Raw genomic sequence first — 27,713 nt, 5'->3', positions numbered from 1 at the left:
GTGAATGGTCAATAAAATTATTGACAGCTATAAGAATAAATTCTAGATGAAGATAAAAAAGTTTGGACAAATGATGATAACATCTATAAAGAACAAAATATTAAAACATTCCGCCTTCTCTTTCAATTCTTAGTTTGATATGAACAATTTAAATCAGTCATTTAAAAGCAATTGTTGTGTAAATAAGATATAATCATTATTAATTTACATTAATTAAAATATTAATTATTTTAAAATAAATACTTAATAAATAACAAATTAAAATAAATTAAGAATTTTAAATGAAGATTGTATTAAGTAAGTCGTATAAGATTTAGTAAGCCCTTTAAGATTTAGTAAGCGCTTTATTGAATTAAGTAAACTCTTAATTGGATAAATACTACGTTCAGACAGCCAAATTTCCTTAATTTCGTAAGAAATTAAATAAAGTTGATTTTGAAAGTGTTCATACTGCTTCAAATTAATGAAAATCATATATTCTTTGTTTACAAATCGAATGTTAAAAATTACATGCTCCATACAACATTTGTATCTGGGAAATTTTAAAAGTTGATTATTACAAATCAAAAGGATGGCATTCAATAGTTTTATTAGCTTAAGTGGATTTCAGGTATGTGAATTATTATTTTTCACTCTATTTTAAATTAATAACAGTTGCAGTTTTTTATCTACACTCAATTTAAAAATTTGCACTACTTTTAACATTTTTTCCCGGTTTTATTAAAGCCAACTGTCACTAACATTTATTTAAAAAAAATGTCTCTTTTTCGTTATCTCAACATTATCTATAGCTAAAAATTTATCTTACGCATAGTTGCATTTGAAATGTTCCTTAATTTCAGCCTTCGTTTGAACAGAATTAAGGCCATTTTCCTTAATTTCGTTCTAATCCATACTTTGCCGCAACCTAACACGAAAATATTTTAAGTTCCTTGAATTTCACATGCAACATTGAATATGATTAGGACTTTAGATATATCAGATCTCATAAGTTTTTCTTTGAATGGATTTTGTGTGGATTGTATATGAAAAGTTGACATATATTGCTGTATATTTATAGAGTTGATTGCGATTGTAATAAATGACAATAAGCAGGCGTCGTATTAGATCGACCTTCATTGTTCGTCGTTTATATTCGTTAGTTCTAAACTAGTCGGCAAACGAAGTGGACTAAATTGAAGTACGTGTAAAAAATGACAGAGGAACTAGACATGTATTCTTATGTAAGTTCTTATTTAAAAGTGCTTTTTTAGATTAAAGCTCAATAAGTAAAAGGAATAATTTATTACAATTCCAAATTCTTATAACATAAAGGGTACATACATTGTTTTAACTTTAGTATAGAAATTATTGTGAAATGTGTATGTGTAAAATTTTTTTATAAAAGTTTTATTTATTCCTGGATTATTATTATTTTATTTATTATTGTTTTATTGTATTACTCTTTTACTTTCGTTTGTAATTTAAATTCATTAGTTAGTAACGCAACAACAATGATTTGCTATTTTATATGTAAAAATATGCCCGTCCTAGGGATTGGTCGGCCATGTTGTTTTTTTTTGTTACATACATACATATATGTTATTGATTGTAAACTCTAAAACAAGGAAATTATAATATACATATAAATTCACCATTAAAAAATCCGGTCTATGTAATTGAAATGTAGGAATTTTCTATAAACTATGGTGTATGCTCGTAAATACTCGAATTTTTGAAAAAAAAAAAAAAACAAATTCAATGAGATTCTTTCCAGAATACTACTGATTAATGCGGTCATTCCATTAATCTATCATTTAGGACAAATTTTTAAAGAAAAAATTTTAGAATTGGTATTTAGTGGATATTCATTCTTAGTTAAATGAGGAAAACCCAATGGCGCCTCCTGAGAGACCAACATACAGTTTGAGGGCAGCCAAGCGGTACATCGATCGAGATGATCCTATGTTTTGCTTACGTAAGAAAAAAAAAGAAAATACAAGACCTCCAATATATTTGAAGGACTTAGAGGATTTTAGTGGTAGAGACCATGCCGATGTGGTGAATGAAATTGCGCAAAAGTTGAGAACTACAAACACAGATATAATCTGTAAGTAAAAAACATTTGATATAGAATAAATATATCGATTGAATCATTTCTTCCTCATAGCGTCAACTATCCTTTTGCTTGGACAAGACACAATTTTAGAGGTTTACAACAAAACACGTTTGATTGAACGTAATGGCGGTCAGCTAGTTAAGGAAAGTTACAATTTTTTTTCTTTATATTTTTTATGCTATTATTATCCACTTTTATATGAAGTACATGAATTAATGAAATTAATTTTAAATTATTTGCAAATTAAATAAGTAATTAATTTTTAAATATAAAGTATAAAGTAGTTCAAGACAGAAAGATGAACTTATAGGACGTCGTATATTCTACAAAAATGACCAATGAAGACATTTTTCGCAGAATCTGCGTTTTGATGTTCAAGTTAACGTATATATATAGTTTACATAGTTTAGTAGTAGCATAATAAAATCTATATACCATGTTTACATTATGAACTTTAACTATCTAGCTCTGCTAAAGGAAGTTCCTAAACGTCAAGCGTTTACATTATCGGTTTTTATTTTAAAAGTTGTTGTTTTAGTTATGTTTTTATTTCTTGTACGTTTCCAGTCATATAAATTTCGCTATAATATTAGATATTAGATATTTTGTAAGCAAATGTCATGTTGGAAATGAAACCGATATGCCATTTCTTACTAAAAACTTTTTGATAATGCATTATTTTCGGCGCTGTACTTAAATATGTAATAAAGCTTTTAATGAAGCCAATGGTGAACTTTGGTTGTACCTATTTTTATATGAGAAAGCAAGTTTTGAAAAATCGTTTTGATCTGAAAGTGGACTTTCACTATCAAAGTTCGTAATATAAACATGTTATTTTACCATATTTTAAACGATACCTTGTTAATATTAGTTATTGTGAATTCTCTATTTTAATTGTCTTATTCTCTATGATATAGGACAAAAGTCGACGTAGAACGCCAGCAGGTACGTTCTGTAAGCTACTCAAAACAGTGCCAATGTCAACGGTGGATTTTAATATTATTTTTAAAGAAAGCAGACGCGGTAAGCAAAATTATAACATTTCTTACATTGATTCTCATCAATGTATTTTTTTTTTCTTAATTATTTTAAAATCAATTAAAATTTAATTTTCCTTTTTATTTTGTAGATGAAGTTGAGGAAGATAATACAACATTTGATAAACAAGATACTACTGAAGAGAAATAAATACAAGATACAAAAAAATGTGAGCAGTTTTGAAATTTTATATTAAATTATTAGACAGACAACTGTACTTTCTTTTCTTACTCCTACAGCGTCTACATTACAACTTTTTGAAAACCTTAACCCTACAGTTTCTTTAACCAACAACAACTACTGTTCACTTTGAGAGATGTCAAAGCCATGTTTATGTTTGCAATCGCCTATGGTTGCCACCACAATAACAACGACAAGAGACTACAGGACATTTAAGGAAATGATTTCTAAGTTGCCTTTATAAGTCAGATTTGTAAGATAATAAAGAAAATCAAACTTTGAAATATTTTGCATTTTTTGTATGCAAAAAAAAAAAGATATATTAAAAAAAAAAGATTAAAAACTTAAAAATCCTTCCGCTTTTTACTAAATTCTGATGAATTGGGTTTATTGATTTTAACATCGATCAATTTGATTAAATTTATTTAGCATTCATGTTTAGTCAAATTTAATAAAAATTTTTTCTTTCAATGTTTTTGATTGACACATCATTATAAGGGTGGAGTAGATGTCAGATACATTTTGTACAACTTACTCAAAATTTAATATAAGGAAACTGTGTCAAGTATAAGGAATATCAATACAAAGATGCTGACAACAGATACAAATTTCATAATTGCGTAGTTATTCATGTTGTTTAACGACAAATATATATATCAAAGATTTGACATTTAGTTTTAGTAGAAGTCAAATTTTATCTAATGTACATAACTGAAAATAATTTCTTCAAATATTTGTCGAGCAGATATTCACGGCAACGAATACAGTTTAAGTTTAAGAGTATCCATGTATACATTATAACCATATACTACCAGAAAGTCAATTTGTCAGTCGAGCATTAAGCTTGTACGAATTTGACTTTAAGTGAATATGGGAATGTCTATAGATATCAAATCAAGCAGGTTTGATAAAAAAATCAACCCACGCTGATTTCTGAAACATATCAGAACACAGAAAATAAAATAAGTCAATGAACTTCCAAGGAGAGGATGAGAGAAAGTGCTAAGGAATCAATAAAAGACAAAACAGGAAGCAATTCTTTGCAAATTATAACATTTTAAATTGTAATAGGCAATATGTAGCTGTATTTTGCATTAGCATTTTTAAAGACAAGTTTGAGAATGTTAATCGAATCATTGAATGGCTAGTGTATACTCAAGAAACATCTGAGCAACACAGGTATTGAATAAAGTCAGCAACCCAAACACACACTATGTAACTTCATACGACACGGATATTAATACTTGTTATTGCAAATAATATTAAGCATAGAGTTAATAAAACTTAACCCACGTTCTTGAAATGTTAAAGGCGAAGGGACTATATAAGATTTATAGGGTTACTATAATTTAGTAAAATAGAACTTTTGGTCGAGTTAGTTCAAAATCCGTTTGTTAACAATAGAGTGTAAAAAATAAGTACTAGAAGGTAGTAGATTAGAACTTCTTCTCTTCGAGAACCTTTTGTTCACACTTCCATGTACATAGAACTTTTGATCGAAGTACTTTACAAACCTTTCATCTACTTTACATCATTTGCTGTCACGTGCAAAACACCAAAAGAAAATTTGGTTAATTGTAGTAGATTATGCGGGCCGCATGTGGCATGTCGTGCTTTGGATAGCCCTGTTTTAGGTTATTAATGTAGTTAAAGATATTTATTTAGTATGAAAATTATTATGAATTAACAAAGGTCTCGTTGCGGTACACATTAAGTACCAACAGCATTTAGTAGGTTTAGTAGGAAGAATATGTTTAAATAGGAAAGATAAACGATCATTAACATTGTAGACGCTTACGTCAAGCTTCGAAAAACCGTAAGTAACGAACCAGTACAATATATTTTAAAAACAGATCTTTCTCAGACTTTCAGATTTTACTTTGAGCTAAAACCTCAAATTAGAAATTAACTTTCTATAAATCGGATAAGTACTATGACAAATTCGAATATGAATTTCTCATTGTAGGTATATATTGTAGATAAAATACAAATATGCGTTCGCAATTATGAGCTCATGAATTAAGAAATTTCGAAACTTTGTCTTAAGAATAAAGAATTTTTTCAATTCTCATATTAATCAGTAAATTATTAAAGTTACAAATATTAGTATATGTATTTTTTTTAAATTAAACTTTTATTAAACTCAACTTAAACCAATAAAAACTTAACTAATTCACAAAGTTTATTGCCGAATAGTATTTTTGGTTATAAAAACTTATTATCGAAATGATCAAAGTATCATTGTTAATAAAGTGTTTAAATAATAAGTGGTTAGGAAAGAGGTGGCTACAAAATAGGTGTCAAAAAGGCTGAATAAAAGTAGGTACTTGTAATTATCAACACGAGCTTCAGCTTCGAGGACGAAAACAATATAAAATTTCATAATTTTTGCCCGAATTATGATAAAAAGAATAAATTAGACACCGCTCAGGTTATACATTTCAGTTGCATTCGCCTGTTTGATAATAATTAAGAGTGAATTGTAGATACAAATTGATACTTGACATGCAATATCCAAACTGCCAATAATTTTTGAAGAATTTCGAAAACATTTCTTTAAACAGAATTTACCATGAATATTAAAGAAAATTTTTTGCCAGAAGCAAACAAGCAAAAATTATGCAAAACTTATACTTATAATTTTGATAGCACTCAATCTTAAACAGCATAAATGTGCTTAAGCGTAACAACACATATACCTCACTTAGATACATATAAATCTTTTTGTACTTAGATATATATATATATTGTATATAAATATATAGGATATAAGTATTGAAGTTTGTAAGCATAAAAGGAATTCGCTCAAAATCTTTGCATGTCTTAGGATAATTTGCAAGATTGGGTGAAGAAAGCAAAAAATGTGCAAGAAATTATTAAAATAAAAATTCTTAATAAAATATAATTTATACAGTAGAAGTAAGTAAATTTCATATACATATATAAAATGATATACAGGGTGTCCAAGTTCGAAACAATTCCTTTGTTGAGTTTACAGCTGGTTAAGAGCTAAATTTTCTTATTGGAAGAAATATTTAATAAAAACAATCTGAAGCAACTCATGGCCATTACATAGCAGTGAAACACCCTGTTTCTCTACCTAACAAACATAACAAACATACCTCATACACCACTAATAACATTAAAATTAATATATTCTGTTAAGTTTAGTGAGAGAAGCATTAAAGTGAAAAATATGTGCGCTGCCAAAAACCATAACGATTGATTTTGAATTATAGTATTTGGAACTTTAATAAAATTGAAACACGCAGGATACTTTTTTGGCATTCTGGAAATGTTTGTATCTAAACACGAACAAAAACGCACTTCTTTTTTTCTACCCAAACCTTGTTAAGAATACATATTGAATATTTTCATTTTAGTCTTTCCTTGCGTTCTGGAGGCATATGCTTTGAGTTAGCCGAAATATTTGCAAATTACAATAAATTTTTATAGAGCGGAACGAAGTAAAATTATAAGCAATAAAAATATTATTTAATGATGTTTATAAAAAGAAATTATCGATTCCATGTCAGTCAGTATAAAGAAACGCAACTATTTAGCTTCGGGATTAAAAACCACAGATTACTTGTCTGTTCTAACTGCTGGATTATCATCGAACGATTGAGTATTATTAATAACTATTCTTAACCAATTTAATTGTCGCCTTCCAGTTATTTATCAATTGTAAATATATTTTATTGGATTAAAATTTAACTATCGGTATAGAAATCGGTATAGATTGGCAAAAAATTCTTCCATTAATTTGCACACCTTTGCGTCGTACTCTCACTCTTCTTATCTATTCTTCCTTAACTTCCTTCCTTCTTCCTTATTCTTGCTAAATGACTTTAATGCTTATTCTCTTCCAGATAATAATCTAGAATGAAGTTCTATTAAATCTATAGGTTACCTCTAACGGGGTGATGTAAAGATATTATTAATTTACAATAATGCGAACAATTGAAGTATAGATCGTTCAGTTTCAGTTTATCATAACATTCCATTCGTTTCGTTCCATTCTTATCGTTTTAAGTCTATCTTTCGGATAATTTTTTTTTATATTTTTTGTCTTCTCTTTCCTATATGGTATCCCGTTAATCTAGAGGTGTTAGTAATTTACGACGAAGAGGAGGAATAAGTTATTATATGGAAATTGAATGATAGTGCACTTTGTTATAGTATCTCAAATAGATTATAGTGTTTTCGTGACCCTAAATAGTAGTGTTTTTGAACAACTAGTATGCACTAGCCAATACAGAAAAGCATCTAATGACGACAACAAAAAAATACTACTTATGAATCTCTTTATCTTAAATGGAATATAAAGTCAGGTATTGTTAAAATGGCGCCTCTCCTGTTTATCCCCTATTAAAAACATTTATAAAACCATTTTAAGTAGGGAACTAGTCTTATCAATGAATCAGCAATTAATCTAAAAGTTTCGATTCTATTTCATCGGAAATAACTTTATGTCTTCATTCAAACCCCAGTAATTTAAATAAGTATAAAGAAAATCTGTTTTATTAAATAAAAATTTTAATTTCCACAAATAGAATTTTGAAATTTACTTGATCTACAATTTATATAGTTTCGTATACCTTCATTTAACAATTCTCTAATTAAGAAAATGAAAATAATTAAATAAATTAAAAATGTTTTGTGTAATTTTATGTCAGGCCTAATGAAAAGTACACCGTTTCTAAACATTTTTATTTAAATTGTTAAAGGTATTAAAGCATTAAATAATATTTCACTATGGTGAAATGTTGCTCCTTAAATATTTACAAATTTAAAGTCAAAGGAACAACTTCTAAAATAAACTAAACCGGGCGCTAAGAAACATTCTGTGAGGGGATAGAGGGCTTATCTTAAAACCAAAACACGCTAACGTTGTGCCTAACAATTTTAATTACCATTTAAACGTGTGCCACCAGCGTTAATCACACAACAGACCCACCAGCACCGCAGCCAATTAAACTCAGGACCCACCCAACTCTACGCTGACCTACCTACTCCCAAACGAAACGTTAGTTGTTTCATTTACACCGAACAAAATGTGCTCATTTAACTTAAAATATTGAACAAGTCCATTCGGGCGACCCTTCAAACGAAATGACCTGCCGCACTCCTGATGGAATTGTGTAAACAATACCGACTAACAGAAGGCTGAAGGCTGAAGGCAGAAGGAACATGCCAGTACGAAGAGGGCTAACGGTACGTGTGCGTTAGCAGAATTCACAAAACTTAAGTTTTCGTCATTATACTTGAATGTTATACTTGTTTGAAAATGGCTTTTTTCAGATAGATTTCCTTTCCCGTTTTGGTTGCTTTTTGTTTTTTAATTTAATGAAAAACACGCAAAAGTCGCATGAATTTTGGTGCCGCAGGATATTGGTCAGGGGTGACTTGAATAGCGGGCAGCAACACAATTCCAGAAAATAAACATGGCAACAGAAAATAACAGCAGTGAAAATTAAGTTAAAATCGCTAAATGGCAAAGTCCTTGTGTCGAGCAACCAGGAAATTGAAGAAAAAAATGGCAAACGTCAAAACCATTAACGAGTGAAATGGACCATACTTGATGAAGCAACAGATAAGCGAGAAGATACAAATAATTCCTTTTTTAATAACGAAAACAATTATGAAGATTATCGCCAGTATGTGGGGAGGTTGGAAATCTAGTGTTGCCTTTCGAAACTTGGCCAGAGTTTAATTAAAATTTTTCTTACCATAACGTGGCTACAATCAAAAAGTTAATTAAGGACATTATACGTAAATACCATAATATAAAATCAATACTACAGTACTAGACAATGAGCAGGTTTTAAAAGCTTGTGAGTAATTGTATAATTTCTACGATTTTCGTTAATTGTTCGATTTATAAATATTTAATTATTTCATGACGTGTGTGCCGCTTTTTCTACTGAAATTTTTACTGAAACTTTGAGATACGAACAATGAATCGAAAAATCATTCAAATATATATTTCATGTAATATTTATATCCAATAATATTTTTGTTCGGATAGAAAATTGGCTACAATTTAATTGTGTACGAGAATCACGTAGTTGCTATGCCTGGAAAATTCAGTTCGTTGATATCAAATTACGGCTCTTGGCAACGGTAAATATTTTAAAAATGTTATTTCCGAGGGCAGGTGCAGAAGTGCAGTCAATCGGAAAAACAGAAGCCAAGTCAAGCATTGAAAATAACAAAAATATCTCATTTTGATCATTTACAAGACAGCAAGGAATCAAGAAATTAAGAGAAAGTAAACACTTTAATTTGCCATAACAGTGTCCTGATACAGACATCAAAGAATTGCAATTACGTATATAGGTAGGTTCGTAAGGTATGAAATTGTAGAAGATAAATTGACAAATATTTAGCTTAATCAAAACTTTTAGACCACAACCTACCAACGAATGAAAGACTTACTCCGACAGAAAGCCTCCTTCACGGTTTAGGGTTTTATAACGATTGAGTTCTACCGCCGGTTAGCTGATTTCATTGAGATAATTGATGTCAATTGAAACAAAAATTACACTGAAATAAAGTTCTATAGGCAATTTTAACGAAATCAATGAATTGTAGTGCAATAAATACTTCTATCTGTATATATGTAGGCACATTATTAATATGAATGGTGAAATAAAGAAGTGACATTGAGTATCTCTTCGGAGGTCAGATACCAAGGCGTTATCTTCAATTCGAAGCTAATTCTAAAGCGGAGTATTGGAGAGAGAGCTAAGAATAGAGATGTAGCGTCAAATTTCGCTTTGAATGCCAGATATTTATATTCCAATCTAAACTAATTTTTAAGTTGGCCGCTATAGATATTTATTAATACAGATATTTATTAATTTATTAATACAATTTTGGATGGACGATTCCAAAATAGGAGTCATGGTTTGCAAATTTTGAATTTTAAAACTATAATTTTAATTCTCTTATCAACTAGTAAATACTGGGAGCTGAAAACCGTAAGAGAAAAGTCTAAAGTTAAAAACATGCCAAGTAGATGTATACCAATATATACTGGTACCAATATTTCCTTAACATAATCTAAGCTTATAAATAAAATGACACCTAGGGTGACGAATTATAAAAAAGATACTTGATACCAAACATTCGATTATGTGAATAATCTGTTAATCTGAAATATAACCTAATGATACGCTAGTGTATTGGATCTTTATATTGAAACGTATTATTGTTTCAACCTTAGATTTCACCAAATGATATTATTTTTAAATAAATATCCTTTTCACACATTACTTTGGAGTACTTATTTTTTATATATCATTAATATATAGCTTAACTTTTTATAAAAAATCAATTTGTAAGGATAATAGGCCTCTTAGTTTGAAGGGAAATTAGTATTAAAAGGAAATCAAATTAAATTTAGCAAAAACAGCAAATTGACGAGAAATTTGTGTAATAAGAAAACGAAGACACTTTAAAAACACAAAAAAGACACAAAAAATCCTTTCGGCATTAAGTACAAATTATTTTGTGTTTAAATTAAAATGCCAAGCAACGATGGGAAAGACAGTACAAGCCGAACAGTTGTAAAGTGAAAGTTTTCCTAAAACGACTGCGAAAGCCTTTAAATTATTTGGAAGAAATGGTGAGCAATGAAAGGACTTAAGGAGGTATAATTAATGCACAGACATTACAGCCAGTAACATAATATTGTTACTTGTTACTAGGATTAAAAAAAAAATCAAATTAAAACCAGCAAATTATGACAAAAATTCAGTCAATTAAGAGAAAGTAATAGAAAAAGAAAGTGAAACTTATTTAGATAATTTATGGAAGACAGTCAAAGCAGTTAACAAATTAAGGTTTTCTTCAATATTTCAAAATAAATAAATGAGGAATACACAAATAGTCATTTAGATAGTTGGGACTCTGCAGAAACCCCCCAGCTATCAAAGAGTAAAAAGCCCAGATGCACTAACTCGGAAAAGGTTCAACAACATCAAGATTCCAGGAAAGAGTTATACATTTAAAATCAATGATACGAAACCACTTAAAACTATATTTTAAAAAGGAAGGTTTTAAATCTCAAAAAATTTGTAAACTATTTTAGAAAATCTAAATATTAGTCTTCATAGTAGTAATCATAATTCAATATTTAGCATAGTAGTCAAAAATATACTTCAAGGAGACTTTTATATAATTTCAATCATTTAAAAATAATTTATTCATCTTGCTAAATAGTCAATAATTCATTTACATATATATAATGGATTTATATATGTAGCTGAAACTTTATGGGCTGATCCAATCTTTCTAACTACTTCTTGCTATTATTACTTGTTTTAAAATTAAATGTATAAATATATACCTTCTATTCAGAGCTTCAGCCAGTGTTTGACTGGCTCACTCATCTCTCATTGCGAGGTGCCTGCTGTTGTTATATATTTTAAGTATAATTTGATTCTAAAAACGAAAAATCTATGATCAAAAAAATATGTGCAATAGGTCCTACGGCTTATATTTGGCAGCACTCATGACTAACTTGTTACGGAATATTTCACATGTCGGACGTTCTATTGGATATTTGTTATTGATTTCGGCTTAATACCCACATACGTTGCAATACATCTGAAGAACCTGCTGACTCCGGTGAGTCTGAGTTTGGTAGAGATTGACTAAAAGCATTTACTTAGTCTAACCCAGCATTATCATAACTAATATAATGGGTTCTTTGTACAGATTGATATTGTCTAACCTATTATAACGAAGAATTAAAAATATATTCATCACAACAAATAATTTCTACTACCAGCAAAATGTTATGAGAAAACCCAAAACTACAAGCCAATCGAAATATTTCACATTATTTATATAAAAATCCTGGTATTTAAAACATTTAATGCAAAACAAACTGAACAAACTGAACATACCAAAGCGAAGTGTACAAAAATCTAAATAATTGCGCAAAAGGATACGCCGCATTCCTTCCACTTCCAATATACAATATAAAGCAGTTCTTCCTTGAAGGAAAACAATAGCAACAAGAATGAAAATAAAGCAATTTTAGACGCAGCACAAATTACGCCAAGAAGCTAAAAACTTATTCCCGCAACTGGAGACGCACAGGAAGTGTGGACGGAGCTGCTGCCGAGCGCTTAAAATGATGAAATGAAGTTTCCAAGTAATCATGAATAAAATAATTGAATGATATAGAATGTGGTATGAAGGAACGTTGAAGGCGTCAGCCTCACTGTGCTGTGAGCGACAAACGTTTCATTTTGCCTCGCTTGAGGAAGGAATCTAAACCATTTCTTCAGCTGGCAAGGAGTAATTGTGCAAAGCAACAAAACCGATTGTTCCTTGGATGGAATAAATACAGCGAAAAGGGTATGAAATTGTGCAAATATTTTAAAAGAAAAATGAAAAGTTAATATTTTCGCGGAGTCTAGAAAATTTGTTCAAAAAGTTTTCGCTAGAAAATTAGCTATTAACCTGTTAACGGTTTAGAGTGTGGAGCGACTGAAGTAGTGTGAAACCATGAGATATTGAGAGAGCTACGATAATTTTTAGATAATATTAGTATACTCTACTATCCATATATGCAAGAATTTTTCACTATTTTAATTAGTTTAATACACAGAAATGAAATCGATAGTCCGCATGACAAAAATTTCACAAATCCTTGTTCAATACCAATAGATATTATATATATTGTATAACAACTTTAAAAAGATAATGGCGTTTACCAACTCTATCTTTTGCAGCAAACACTCTTTATTATTGTTGCTGTTGTTGTGGCAGAAGGAGATCTGCTGGTATAATTCTTATTTGAAGTTATTAGTAGCGCTTGATCGAGAAGAGGTGATGAGCGATTTCAGAACGTAAACGTGGCCGCTTCTGGAACCACCGTAGACTTGTTTTCGATGGTTTACCGTTGTTTTTCTTACTTCGTTCATCGTTATTTCTTTTTTTCTACTACCTCTGAAAGTTTTTGGTTTAACCTGCGAGTAAAAGGTTTGAATATTCTCGATGTAAGGCAAGGCTATCGTAAGAAGCGACTAAAAACTCGACGTTATTCCGACACTGTTTGGAGTGTGAATGATAATGACTAAGATTTACTTGCGACAACCGACTGGAGGTTTAAATCTAGTACCATAGGGTCATGTGTCCGCAACTTCAACTGTCCTGATCAACTGAGGTTAGAAGTCTCGTGGTAGCGAGAAGAATGATTTCATTCGCAGTGAAGTTGTATTTTCACATCGGGTGCTGTGATCCAAAGATCAGCAGATCAGCAGAGATATATATGTGTCTCGCTCCTTACCAAGAGCAAAATAATGCCAAACACATAACTTCAATTAGTACCGGCGGAATTCCTTAGAATTCCAATGGTGCTTTAATTGGCGCATCATCTCGATACGTGTGTTTTTTAGAACACTATTTTAAAACGCTTAACAACACTGAATTCTATCACTAAAAATTTGTTCTAAAATGTTAATCTAACGCGCTCAATAGTTCCTCTTTTCTCAGACTTAACGTTTCTGTAAGTTCTTGACTATCGTGATACATCACCTCACCACTTCAGTTGGCGGCGCTCAGTTTTATGTTAGGCATTAACCTGACGTAGTTCACTTCTTATGCGATTGTTTCTTATTTTCTGCAGACTATTTCTTATTAAGCTCTTCATTTTTATGACCGTAACTTAACTAAGTTCTTCATAGTTTGCTGGGCAACTTTTTGCTCCGTATAGTAGAATCCACTGCGTTAAAGATTTGGAACTATGTTTTCATATCTATATCTTGTGTCAATAAAAATTATGATAAAAATATCATATCGTTGCATGTATGATGCATATTCCTGCATTGATGTATAATAGTGCCCAGATAGTTGTGTATACCAACTTTTTTCAATTGGAATCCTCTGTAACAGATAATAGATGCGTTGAATACGTTGATGTATTTCTCAGATTTTGCTAAGAGTATAACATTTGTTTTTAGGACTTTAGTCGTTATTTTTGAATTCTTAAGTACGATTGCCTACCGGTTTCTTGTATTTACTAGCCTATTACAAAATATTCTCCATCTGCATTACAGAAAATCCTTTTCCATTTATAGTATAATATAATAGCACGTAATATAATAGTATAATAGTTACCAGATAGAAAAAATCTGTTTACTCAAATGTATATATAATGTAGCAAAGAGAAGAAAATTAAATTTACACCATCAGTAGGAAAAATATCAGGAGCAAAATAATAATTGGAGAAGAAAAGAATAAATGTGCCAGTACATTTAAACATTTCTATAGTAAACCTTTGTATAAGCATTTTCAATATTACTGATGAGTAGTGCGCTTCAAAATTTAACTAACCTAATTCCATCAAAGGAACTGAATGCAATGGGGAAATGGCTGTAGCGCCTAAAATTATGGTTTTCTGTTGGCATTGTAACAACACAGCTGTTGAATCACATAAAATGTTTTCATTAATGTGTTTCTTTTTTATAAAATATTAAAATAAATGACCAAATATATTTCATGCTAAAAATATTTGTTGAAATAATAATATTTATTTTTGAGTAAAACGAAACATAAAAAAAAATTGACATAACAAATTTTTCGTGAAAAATCTGGGTTGGTAGATGTACGGAAATGACACCAGCTGCTATTAACTGAAAATAATCCTTAAATTCAATACACAAATAAAAAATATCAATAAAAACGAAAATGTATAAATCTTTTTTTTTGTTTTTTGCAGTGTACATAAAACAATAAGAAAAATATTTGCTTGCCAATTTGTCTTTCAGCTCCGTCAACAGCGAGGGTGCAGGCAGGCGGCGGCACAAGGATATGCTGAAAAATGATTATGACAACATAAAATTTAACTTTAGATAGATTTGCACTAATTTGCAAACTCATTTGAATGCTTGTGTGTACAAATTTATTTTTGGGAAATTTATAAAATTTTTTTATTTTTGGGTTTCCCCAATCACAACAAAAGCAGTTGCCGTTTTTATGAGGCCGAATAAGGTTGGAAGCAGGAAGTCATGGTTGAACCGCTTTGAGAGTCATTCACACAAAACAATGCCGAATCATAGGAACACACAAACGTCACCAATTTTAAACAGATTTGTACCGACTTTTTTCCCTTATTGTTTTTTATTCTAAATTAGGTTTTCCTGCTGCTGCTGCTGGCTGTTGTTGTTGTGAGAAAATCTTTGAAATAGTTGGGCATGTTGTCCACCTACGCGTGTTTGGTTTGGAAAATAAATATCAAAGGAATTTTCTCACGTCTGTAACAAATCGATTTGCAGCACGGCACATGTGTGCACTAATGTGTGAGAAAATGACTGGTTGAATTGCGTGCGTAGGAGCATAAAAGGACTCTTTTCCTCAATGGATTAATGGATGGTTTTTAGGCACAAAAATTGAATTCAAATTACTCAATATTAGGTAAGTAGGTATTATAACGAAAGAATCCACACAATGTAGGCAGAAGTTTTTACTACTTTTTGGCATTTGTGTAGTTATAAATTTTGGAATTATGAATAGAGTTTCCTTTAATATATAATAACATACAAAAAAAAAACTACATATTTACAAATAAACTTGCCTTGCGACGAATATATTCTTAAACATTCCTTTTTTTTTTACATGAGTACATGTTACCGAGTACAACTTAGACCCAGGTCAGCATGGGGCACACATAGAGTATGTGCGGCATGTCATATATAATTTCATTCATGTTCACATGCGCTAGGATAATAGTAGCGTATACCAAACCAACTCTTGTTTGTTTTTACATGTGTCATGCTCCATTAATAACTTAATATCTTGTAGAGTACCAAAATCACGTTCTGTTTCGTTTTTATATTTTATTCTACCTTTTTTAGCTCCTATCAAAGGAACGTGCTAGATGCACATATAACTCATGCTATATAATGTATGAATGTTACGAACCAAAATCTTTAGACTTTTGTTTATATTATAAGGTCCACTTTTGCTCATTTAAATATACTAATATACTATATATTCATAAAAGTTTACTTATAAAGGTATAATTAAAGTAAGGAAAGTTTCAGTAAGTAAGCTGAAATAAATAGTGCTTTCAGTAATTATTAAAAATCGAGTTAAAATTAGTTGAAGATTTAAACTAGGTGTTTCTTATGACAAATCATTTATATTATAATTGTTGTAATATGTAAGTAATATGTAATAATAAAACAATGTTAAAATTTTTATGCCACAACTACTCTATAATTCCTTAAACACTTTTTATGAGAATATTTAGGTATTGGAATCAGACTATTACCACAAAATTTTTATCTACACACCTTAAGACATTTGTACTTGAACCAAAAATGATGACAAGTATGTCATTTTCTGTAAAAACTTTACGGACTTTTTCCTACTTTTCCTCCCACTTTTAATACATATAACAATATGTTATACTCGTATAAGAATAGCAAATTATTTACCAATATTTACTTATAAATTTTTTATAATATTTGTACTGAACCAATGTCTGGTTCTGCTTATTTCCTCTAAAATAACAATAATTCAAACAAAAGACAAAACGAAAATTTTGTATCTGAACTCCACAGAATTTCTAAGCTGCACGTGAAATTCATTTTCTTGACATTAATTTTCCAAAGCAAAGAAAAAAGGAAATTTCAGTACATTTCGGTACAAATAAAGTTGTTTAATAAAAAATTTAAAACGATACTTTTGCTGACAAAGGCTTTAAAAGCGCTCATTAATAATTTGAAAAGTTGGAACACATAACATACGTGGCGGCACAATAAAAGCAAAATAAAGGCGGCCTAATTGAGCTAAAAGCAAACTTTTAACAACACAAAACGGTGCGAATGTGTGTGTTGTATGTTGTATGTCTTCCACACATGTGCAGCGACGAAGGATATGCTTTGACAACCTACAAAGGATAACCCCAAAAATGTTCGCAAACAATAGCTACTTCAGCAGAGGCTTGTAAAGTATGCCCAAAAACCGCAACAAAGTCATAAGCGCGACGTATTTACACATTAAACAACGTGCAACATAAAGAGCCCCATAATAGTGTGGCAACTCTGCACAATACCCACACAAATATAGGTACAGCATATTAGCGCAGACATTTCGCAAGGACATGCTATCAGAGGACTATGCGAATATGAGCGAGTGAATATGTGAGTGTGAGTGTAAATGTGAATGTGTTTATGAGTGCGGCATTGCCATGTGTAAAAAGCTTTCAAACTAAAACAAAGGCAACTTAAATTAGGACATCGACTGCGGTCGAAATCAGGTGAAAATTTTGTATATTTAATGGGAGAGCAGATAAATGGGGACACAGTGCGGATAGAATGGGGTTATGTGGCCATAAAATGGATTATGGAAAAATAAAATATATATGACCCATAATGTTACAACCTTAAGGCATAGTTTGTTTCTAAAATTTTTGTTTTTTTTTCAAATTTAATATTTTATTAATACTAAGTAGAATATGTAGTAAACTTATTATTATTATAACAGCAGGGAAGAGAGTTACAAGATTTAATGTATATTAACGCAATTTTTAAATTTATTTAGTTAGAACTGAACTGTTGTTCATTATAAGAGGAGTAAATACAACACTACAATTTTATATTACTTATACAAGCCAAGATGGACTACAACCAAAATATATCTTTTATGCATAAACGCAAGGACTTAACCTAACAGCGTGAGAATAGAGAAACATGCTCCAACGAAAATGGAATTTAAAACGGTAGTTGGAGGGAGAAGACGTTAAAGTAGACACTGTCTTCGATGGAGTGATCAAGTGAAGAGAGATCTAAATAATCTTGATTTACGACACTGGAGAAGGTTTGCACGCAGCAATCTTCTGCAGGTTGTTATAACCATTTAAGTAAGTAAGCAACAGGTACACAGACGAGATATTGAATACAACCTTATAACATCCTCCAACTTTTTTAACGTTTTTCAGAGAGATCACTATATGTATATGTTCACCAATCATAGAGAATTCTTATATACAATTTTATACAGAAATCTTGCTAGCACCGAGAAGATAAAGGAAGAAAAAAAAATTGATTCAAGTGATGTAGATATAACTGAAACATATAACTGAAGCCTAACTGTAGTAAGAAAATCATTTAAGTATAAATTTTAGCGGTATACTATTCAGCTACACATGTAATATATATAAAGATAATATGGTACGAAACTAAAAAAACACCTATAGTCAAATAGTCTAATATTGGCTTCTAAACAGTGGATTTAAAATACCTTTGGAAACCTATTGTGATAAGCCAAATGAAAGAAAGCAAAAATGCTGTCAGGATAAGATAGATCAGAATAAAATAGGTAACATTTAGTGGCACTATCTGATGATTACTATAGCATGTTATTTTAAAGATACTGTAGACACTGCCATATCATAAAAATAGTAAAGATAGGGAAGAAGGATAAGATATGCTGGAAGAGGCTGTGGAATTCACATGTAGGCGACATGAAGGTACAAAACAATACGTATGAACTATTTAACCGCATAGAAAAATTTATGATTACTGTGACAAACGACTTGTGGACTTATCGCGAAGACTTAAAATTAGTTACGATCTTACTCCCTAAATTGAGTAGGAATAAAGAAGCATATTTTTTCTGGAACACTATGTAATTACGTCGATACTTCAATGCTGGCAATTTCTGACAACTGCATAATAAAAGAATTTAAGGCTATAGGCGGAGTGACTAAAATTAGTTAAAAATCTATTCATTACTGCCTAAACAGATATAACGAATAAAGACTCAACTAATTGGATCTTTTTAACTTCATCTGAAAAGTTCAATAAAGATAATTTATCAAAATAGTAGCGGTTAATATAAGTCGCCAGTTAAATCAACTTTAACAATGCGCAAGAGGTGTCGACGAATGAACGTGTTGATATTTGAAGACGATCTCTTCCAAGCTAACTAAACCGTCTGTTTTATGCTCTGTTTATTATTTGCAATCATAACTGTGACAGGAAAGTAATAGCAATAACGAAGTTAGAAAAAATCAGATAACTGTTTGGTATTTGCATAGATAAAAGAGATCTTTACACTATACTAACAGCATATATACTACACTGCAGGTAACAGCACTAAAAATGTAAGTAAGAAACTTCTGTGTGAATATTTTTAAATTTAAAAAAATTTATTGAGTCAGGAGATTGTGTGATATGATATGCATTTGACAACGAAGATTCAACAACACTTTTTTTTAGTTCCTTACTACTACTAATGTGCATAATTTTATGTGCTTACCAGAATAAAGTACATAGTAATATATAATATATTATTACATTAATTTAAGAACAAAAAAGTTTTTGAAGTATTTATCCTTTTCTTTCAAATTTTTAACTAATAATCTGTAGAAATGTTGAATACCTTATGGATAATAAATTATATTAAAGTTTAATGCTTCATTACACATAAGATCTCTATATGAAAAATCTATTTTGAAGTGATCTATTTAAATCTTAAATTTAATTTTTTTAAACTTTATAATTTTTTTTTTGTGGACAAAGCACACAGAATAGTTTAATAACTCACTAGGAAGCATGAATAGAAATTGTTGAAGTTAATTTTCGTAACTAAGCATTATCAACTCAACTATTTAAAAGTTACCAAATTTGTTGAAATTACTTTAAAAAAATAAACTATGTCTTGAGTAAATTAATTCAATGAAAAGAACTTCAAGTATAGCACAAAAGCATTCTTAAAATATCTTGAAAATGTTATCCACCCGAAATATCAATAGCTCACTAATTTAAAGTAGACGCTGCAGTATCCATACCTGTGCGATATAATTGGCTTCTTAAACAACTTACTCAACTTTATTTAGTATCAATTTTGATGTCTTTTTTGCGATTCCATGTACTACATTTTCTACTGACCCGATTGCACTTAACCCGAAATAGATAAAAAATAGAAGAAAAAAGAAAAATAAAAGAATTATTTTCTAAAAGCGCAGCACAACAGAAAACTGAAAACCCACTTGAGAAAAAAACAAAATAATAATAATAAAAACTGATATAAAATGAAATAAAGGAACAGTTAAAAGGACTTTACTTCACTTGGCACAGTTTTGTAATGGCCCCCTCACGCCCATCCGTTGTTCCGCCAGTCTGTCTGAAATCCTGCCTGCCTGTTTGCTTGCCTGCCAGCCAGAACGACTGGTTGCTTACTGTCTTGCTACCAAATAGTATCTTAACGTATCGTTTTGTTTTAACAGAAATTGCATACTGTGTGTACCAGATCCTGTAGGGCTCTTATCCTTGTACCATTGTACTATTGTATAGGCATTAATGTGTATGTCCCTGTCTGTTTGGTTGTAAGTCTGGTGGGTTTTTTACACGTCGCCTTGGTTTCGTTATGTGCAACTTGTGTGTTGTTGCGATGCACGAATATAGTTGCAGGCAGAATGCAGTGTTTGCTTTGGCTGTGGTAAAATATTGATGCACACAAAATTGGTTTCAATTGTTCAAGTTTTTCAAGTGGGTCACAAAAATTACTTTAATTTAGCAACTTTGTTTCTCCTTGTTTAAACTTAGTGTTTGCTGAAGACTCTTGCCAAAGGGTAAGAAAACGAAGTCTCCACAAGACTTTGCTGCTGAACAGCAAACAGTACATGAAATGCAATTTGTAAAATTATTAAGGAATTTAATTATTATTTTCTGCAATTTGCTTCCTTATGGAAAATTTATAATCCTTTATATGCAAAACTGCACATTTCTACTTCAAATTTTAAAGAAAGCTTTAAATATTCAATCAACTTTCGTCAGATGGAACTAGTAGAGTACACTCTGAACGGGAACAATGATTTTAACAAAATAAAATAGTTTCCTTTTTTGAAAAATAGAGTAGTTTACAATAATTTAATATGAAAATACTGAATAAATATTAACAAGTATGAAAGTATACTTTGTTTCGAAAAGCATTGAGTTCGTTTCTTATTTTCTTTGTTAGACAATTGAAGTGTTACCTATTCAAGCCACCATATCTCTATTGTGTGAAATTATATTTTATTGATTCAAATTACAAAAATTTGTGGAAATAATCAAAATTTCAGAATCCATTCACTCCAGCTCTATGTGTCAACCATTTGTCATGACTAAGGCCTTAAAATTGTTAAAAAATGAGTTACATATTTTACGAATGTGATCTTCCGGAGATCACAGCGCATCCATACTGACATATTATTGTGTAAAAATATGAGTCGCTAATATTAACGCAATTAATAGTTAGTGGTAGAGAATATATCATTAAAATAAAGTAAAAAATATATTTTCTAAAGTACTTTATATCGCTCTCTATTAATAAGAAACTTAAAAAATGAGAGGAGTATTATTAAAAAACATAAACTTCTCCAAAGCAGAAAACTGAGATAGATCATAAAGACATTATGCCATATAGAAGTGAACATGAACCTAAACTGTACTGTTAAAATCTGTACTAAAGAACAAAAATCACCTAAAAATGTTTAAAAACATAAATCGACAGCAGTTTCATTAAATTGATTACTAGCTTCTAATGATGATGATCTGTTTCTATCCTTCTAGGTTTAGCAAGAAGCTTATATTATTCATTTAAAAGTGACTTTGAATAAATAGTTCCTTTGCAATTTCTTACCCATGGCAGGTGTACTAAGGTGTCAAGAATCTTGTGAGTTTTATGTTAATAGCTTAAGAGTATTATTAATATTTGTTTTTCGGATAATATATTAGATTTAATCCCATTTATATATTTCAGTTTCTTCTTCAACATTAATTTGATGAGTTGCAACCAATAGGTCAATGTTAGATAGTTTGGGAACAAACCGAATATGCAAATTTTGTTAAAATTTTGATTTATGAAAGTATCTAATTATTGTATTATATCACCAGTATTTACAAATACATCAAAATTTTGGAAGGAATGTGTTAATTGCTATTCTTTACTCTATTTTATCGGAGTGTAGCTCTTAAAAAACTGATAAAAGTGATTTCAACAGAACTCTTTGAGGTAAATTTTATGCCAAAAAGGTTTTTATTTTACAAATCAAAACAAATAATGATCAACAATATCATGGATGCATCAAAATTTTAACGGGCAACGAAATATATTTCTGATATAACGTTATCATAAGACTTTGTATCTTGATCAATTCAAACCTCAATTTTCTGCTATACTTGTGTTACTTCCATATTGTATGACTTCACATAACTGTTCTTCCCCGCATTTCCCTGTTCTTCTTCTTCCTGTTCTTCTTCCTGTTCCTTGACATCACCGTATGAAATATATAGCACATTATCATTGAAGTCCTTACCACTGTAATTACTTCCGAAACAATCTCTTCAACTCCACACAATTTCTTGAATAAAATTGCTTTTTTCCTACTTTCTACTCATTGAAAACATTTCGAAATGTTCAATTTTTTGTGGTTGACCAAATAGACCAAATCGGCATAGAAATTCTACAGGATTTGGTAAATAATAATTTGGCTCGTTAGGCTTTGTTTTTCTTATTTTTCATTTTCATTTGATTTTAAGCAAGTTTTTCTGTTTTTACACTTCGGTGAAATGCAAATTTGACACGCAAGAATGCAGTTAAAAATGTGTGATTGCCCATATTAGCCGCAATTGCATTGGCCAATTTTTCGCTTTAGTCTTTTTAATTTCGAAATTTTATTTTGCAGTTCAAATTGTGAATTGGCATGTTTTCTAATTGAGGAATTAAAAACCAAAATTACAGCGAAATTTGAACATAAGTGTTAGTTTCATTTCAAACAAGCGAAACTGTAAAAGGATCCTCTTGATATGTGTTTTTTTAAATCAATATTTGCATTTACATAACATATTTGAAGCATTTTGCATTTCGAAAATATTTGTAGTTCCTCAAAGGTTTTTAATATATTTTAAAGCATTTCACAATGTGTCCATCAACGTAAAGTTAAATTTTATTTGAAATTTGTACTTATGTATACCAGCAATTCTATATAAAATAATAAAATATAATAGAATAGAGAATTACAGTGTTCTGGCAAAAACATAGAATATTTCTATGTTTTTGGTTCAGGCCTGTTAGTGAAGCTTAGTAGCTGTTCCCATACAATCTTTTTAAAGGAAACGAAAATGAAGTTTGTTAAAGTTTTTTTTTTGTTATCAGATTAATAGATCAGGCCGTTTTTATTGAATGGTAAAAATAGGATGACTAGAATAGAGCAGACAAAGTCGTATTACTGGGTTTCAACTGAATCGGAATATAACACAAAGCTCCGCGACAAATAATTAGTATTTTTACATCATAACATCATACTAACGAAACAAAAGGTTATTTTTGTAGCAGTAGGCGACATGAGTCCCTTATCCATTTTCTTCTCATGGTCTAGATCAAAAACGAATTGTCACAATAAATTTCAATTTACTAAAAAGAATATAGTCTCACCTAATCTTATATTAAGATATAATCTGAAATATTTGACTTAAATTCAGCTTACTTATGAATAGCAATTTTTTAGTACTAGATATGAAACACTACTTCAGTGTAGTAATATCATTCTCTTCCAGATAAAAACAACATTTTTTCATCACAGACAGACCCATTTTCATGAGATGATATAGAATTCCTGTACTTTCGTGTTAATTCCAAAAGCAATGATTTTAACTGACTACACATATTTTTATACACAAGTTTTGTATGCACACATTTATTTCAAATTATTTTGGATGAATTTAAAAAAAACCTTTAAAAACCTTCTTTGAAAAGTATCAAGGATATTATTTCCGTACTCATAGTTCTCTGTAATTACATTCGAATACTTATAAATATCAAAAGAGACTGCCAATGTGCTTATGACCTTTAGCGTAATCGAAATACTGGAAAAATTCTCTTACAAATGCTATTAAATATTGATTTGAATAGACGTAAATAACATAAATTTTATATTTTCCTTTTGTATCCTTGCATTTTGCAAAACACATAAAACACTGACCCACAAAACATTGCTCCAGTGCTCTAGTGCTCCAGTGCTCGTAAATGTTGCAAGAAGAAAGCTCCTTCGCATTTTCGGTATTTACGAGTTCTGCTGCAACACGTTTTCGATCTGCTTCATTTAGTCCTACCCTCCGACTCCGCACAATTCCCATTCCACACAGTCAGCTTTAATTTAATATCCCTCTTGCTTTGTTGTATCGCACGTTATTGAAGCAATTTAAATATTTTTATTTATTCCGGCCTTGTTTGGCAATAACTTTCCGCACATTTTTAGTACTATTATTTCTCCTCAACTTTTCTCTACATTTTTAGTTTTTTATATAAACTTTTTTCGCCACCACTGTGCACTGTACTGTGCTTAATTGCTACATTTTTTACGTGTACATGCAAATTGCTTAATCGTCTACAATTTTAATTTAAGGCTGCTTTTTTCATATTTGGTGTCCTTCGTCCTGCCATTATTGCAGCATAAATTGCCGAATATGAAAAATGGATTTCCTTTCGATTGTTCGGCTTAGTTTTAAGGTCAAAGTTCTGGTTATCGCATGCAGATAATTGTTTTTTTATAATACAGAAAATTCACTTTATTACTTTAAGTATTTTTATATTTATTTATAATAGGAAAACTATTCTTAAAATTTATGCTAATGTCTATTAAATATTTCACAAGTCTTTAGTAATCGTTAAAAAATGCTGTTTGAAATGCTATTTCGCTAAATAGCTTAAGAGGCAAATTGTTCTAAAACAAGATTCTTTTATTGACATCATTTACTTTAAAAAATTCAAAATCTCTATATTTTAATATTTAATATTTTATATACTTATTTAAATATATTTAAAATTTTATATTTTATTTTTAAAATAACAACGAAGGAAGAAAATCATACTTCAAACGCCATCAAATAGATTGGTAAATACCCTAAGTAAATCGACAGTAATCAGGGTAATAGTAAAAAAATAAATTTTTAAAAACAAAATAGAGAAATTAAAATCTATTTCACCTTTTTTTCCCAAAAAGGATAACTAGGATAATATACCAGGATTAACACAAAGAGGCCCTATGCTCCACTGGGAGTTAACGGAACAAAGAAGAAGAAGTAGAACACAATCCAAATCACTACTTGGTACATATAACAATAAAAGCTACCAGAATTGTATGAACTTTTCAAAAGAAAACTTTCGAATCATCACAGGAATCCTAACAGGGCACTGAAAACTAAAATATCACCTTACGAGACTGGGTATACATACAGATGCAAACTGTAGATTCTGCAAAGAGAATCTGCCACACATGGGCTTTTAGAGTGCCCTGTGGTAATACAATACTGAATAGACTACTGGAAATGTATATTTTTAAGGAAGAGCCAATAAAACACTGTAAATTAGGTTCTATAATACGTTTTATTGACGCAACAGGACTTAGAGAGCACAATGGACCTGATGATCGCAGTGCCACATCCCTTAACAAAAATAATGATAATACCGACATACAAACTAAATGAAAATTATAACCTAATTTAGTTTATTACAAGCAACCAAACTGAAGCACAATTTCTAAATTCAGACAAAAATCGCCCACTAAAATTATTTTAAACAACAATTTTAATAAATTTTAGAGAAGTATAAAAAAATTAGATGTATTTTTTATTTCTTGAGATTAATATTTTTTTCTAAAGCATATGAGATATGTTTTCAATTATTATCAACATAATTTTATTTTATTTTTAACCTCAACCCTAAGCCACTCACATTTATGAAGATTATTACACTCCAAAGTACTTGAATAATTTCAAGTCACTTGAGAAAAATGTGCAGTCAATAGGAAATCCCCTACAAGGAATATTTATTCCTGATTTTAATTACGCACAATAAAATACCAAAATTCCAAATAAATTGAAAATTAGTGTGAAATGAACTTTCTTTGCTCTGAGTGTAGAGTATCTCACAAAACAGAACACCACATAGTCCTCATGGAGCCACTTGAGAGCGAACCAATAAAAAAGACATTCAAGATATCGAAACTGGGAAAATACAAAAAATGCAATAATTGTAAATAATGAAATTCTAATCTCATTTAAGCGCTTTAATCAAAAACTCATGTTACGATTGACAATAACGACAACTGTCAATAATGCATTTGCACGCACACTTGACACTTTCGACTCTCAACTCTCGACTTTGCAGTCGTCAGCCCAGTAAGCAGGAAAATTGTGCCAAGCACTGAGAGTGTTTGTTTGGAAAATCCATCCATAAATCGCAGAGGGAAAATCACATTATACAATACGTAAGTATATATAATGCAACGTCATATCCGCTGGTTACACCCTGATTCTCACTGCCAGCGCTCAGCCGCCCCTAATGGAGTAATTTAATCATTTTTTGTTACATTTCTTATTTGTATTCATGCTGTGTAGCTTTTCAATCTGTTGGAAAATGCAGTTTTTGTTACTTTAATGAAATTTCGTTGTAATTCAATTATTTGGAAAATTACAAAAGCTAAAATAAAAACCAAATTTTTTTATGCTGATAAAAAAACAAAAAAAAAAACGAATTACAAGTAAATGAAGCTGCAACCCGCAACCCGCAACCCGACACAGCAATACAACAACACAACAACAATAAAAAGTCATTGAACGTAAATTTCCACGGATTCTATGGAACAATCAAAAAACAACCCAAAATCTATTCAAGCGTAGCAGTCCATCGCTCGGTCCCTAGTGTTTATGACAGTTTTTTTGTTTTTTTTTATTGTGAAAATGGGTGTTCACCTAAATATTGCGGCAGGTAAGGTGCTCACAGGCGTTCAATTGCTTTGTCATTCATTTGCTTTAATTTCATATTATAATATATAAAGTGTTAATGTTTTAATTTTGTTCATTTTTTATAAGACTTATAAGCGTTATGTATATAAAAGTAAGGTGAGGGTGAACAAAAGATATGCAGAGTATATAATCTGTCAATCTAATACATTTTTACAAATAAAAACAGGAAAAACACCTCTCTCTGCTCAGCAATATTGAATCTACCATAGTTACAAGAATAAAATAATGGCTACAACCATTTGCAATATCACTGGATTCTTGTACTCAGAAATGTTCAGATAAAATAGATATAAAAGACGTCACTATCTTAATTAGAAGGGACAATGGTATGCTGCGAATCATAAGATCTATTATGTTATCAGAGAGTCTCCTGAGTTAGACTAACCGAACAATATTTTTGGGAAGCAAGATACAACGAAAATTGACTGAATTAGTTTGACTCGTTCCTCGGTAATTGTGCATATAAGATGCCTATAAGATGAGCGGAAGTTTCAATATAAGTTTCACAAAGTCAATATGTATCAGTATACTTAAATCACATTTTTGAAAGTTGATAATTAGGAATTCATACCTAGTTT

At 30.2% G+C, this 27,713-nt stretch overlaps 2 protein-coding genes across 2 annotated transcripts in view; both read left to right on the top strand.

The window, feature by feature from the left end:
* LOC119685949 overlaps positions 1-27,713 on the top strand; it is a 317,355-nt gene that overhangs the window by 78,752 nt on the left and 210,890 nt on the right. The gene's annotated exons all lie outside the window — the stretch shown is intronic.
* On the top strand, positions 1,164-3,293 carry LOC119685950 (phosphorylated adapter RNA export protein-like). Its single transcript, XM_038100365.1, has 5 exons — positions 1,164-1,223; positions 1,858-2,089; positions 2,150-2,241; positions 3,016-3,121; positions 3,228-3,293. The coding sequence occupies exons 1-5, from the start codon at positions 1,194-1,196 to the stop codon at positions 3,284-3,286; spliced, it is 519 nt and encodes a 172-aa protein (XP_037956293.1). The 5' UTR covers positions 1,164-1,193; the 3' UTR covers positions 3,287-3,293.

Source organism: Teleopsis dalmanni, chromosome 2, assembly GCF_002237135.1.
Source record: "Teleopsis dalmanni isolate 2A chromosome 2, ASM223713v2, whole genome shotgun sequence".
Classification (NCBI taxonomy): domain Eukaryota; kingdom Metazoa; phylum Arthropoda; class Insecta; order Diptera; family Diopsidae; genus Teleopsis; species Teleopsis dalmanni.
Note: the sequence above shows the minus strand (reverse complement) of the source record. Positions and strands in the feature narration are given on the sequence as shown.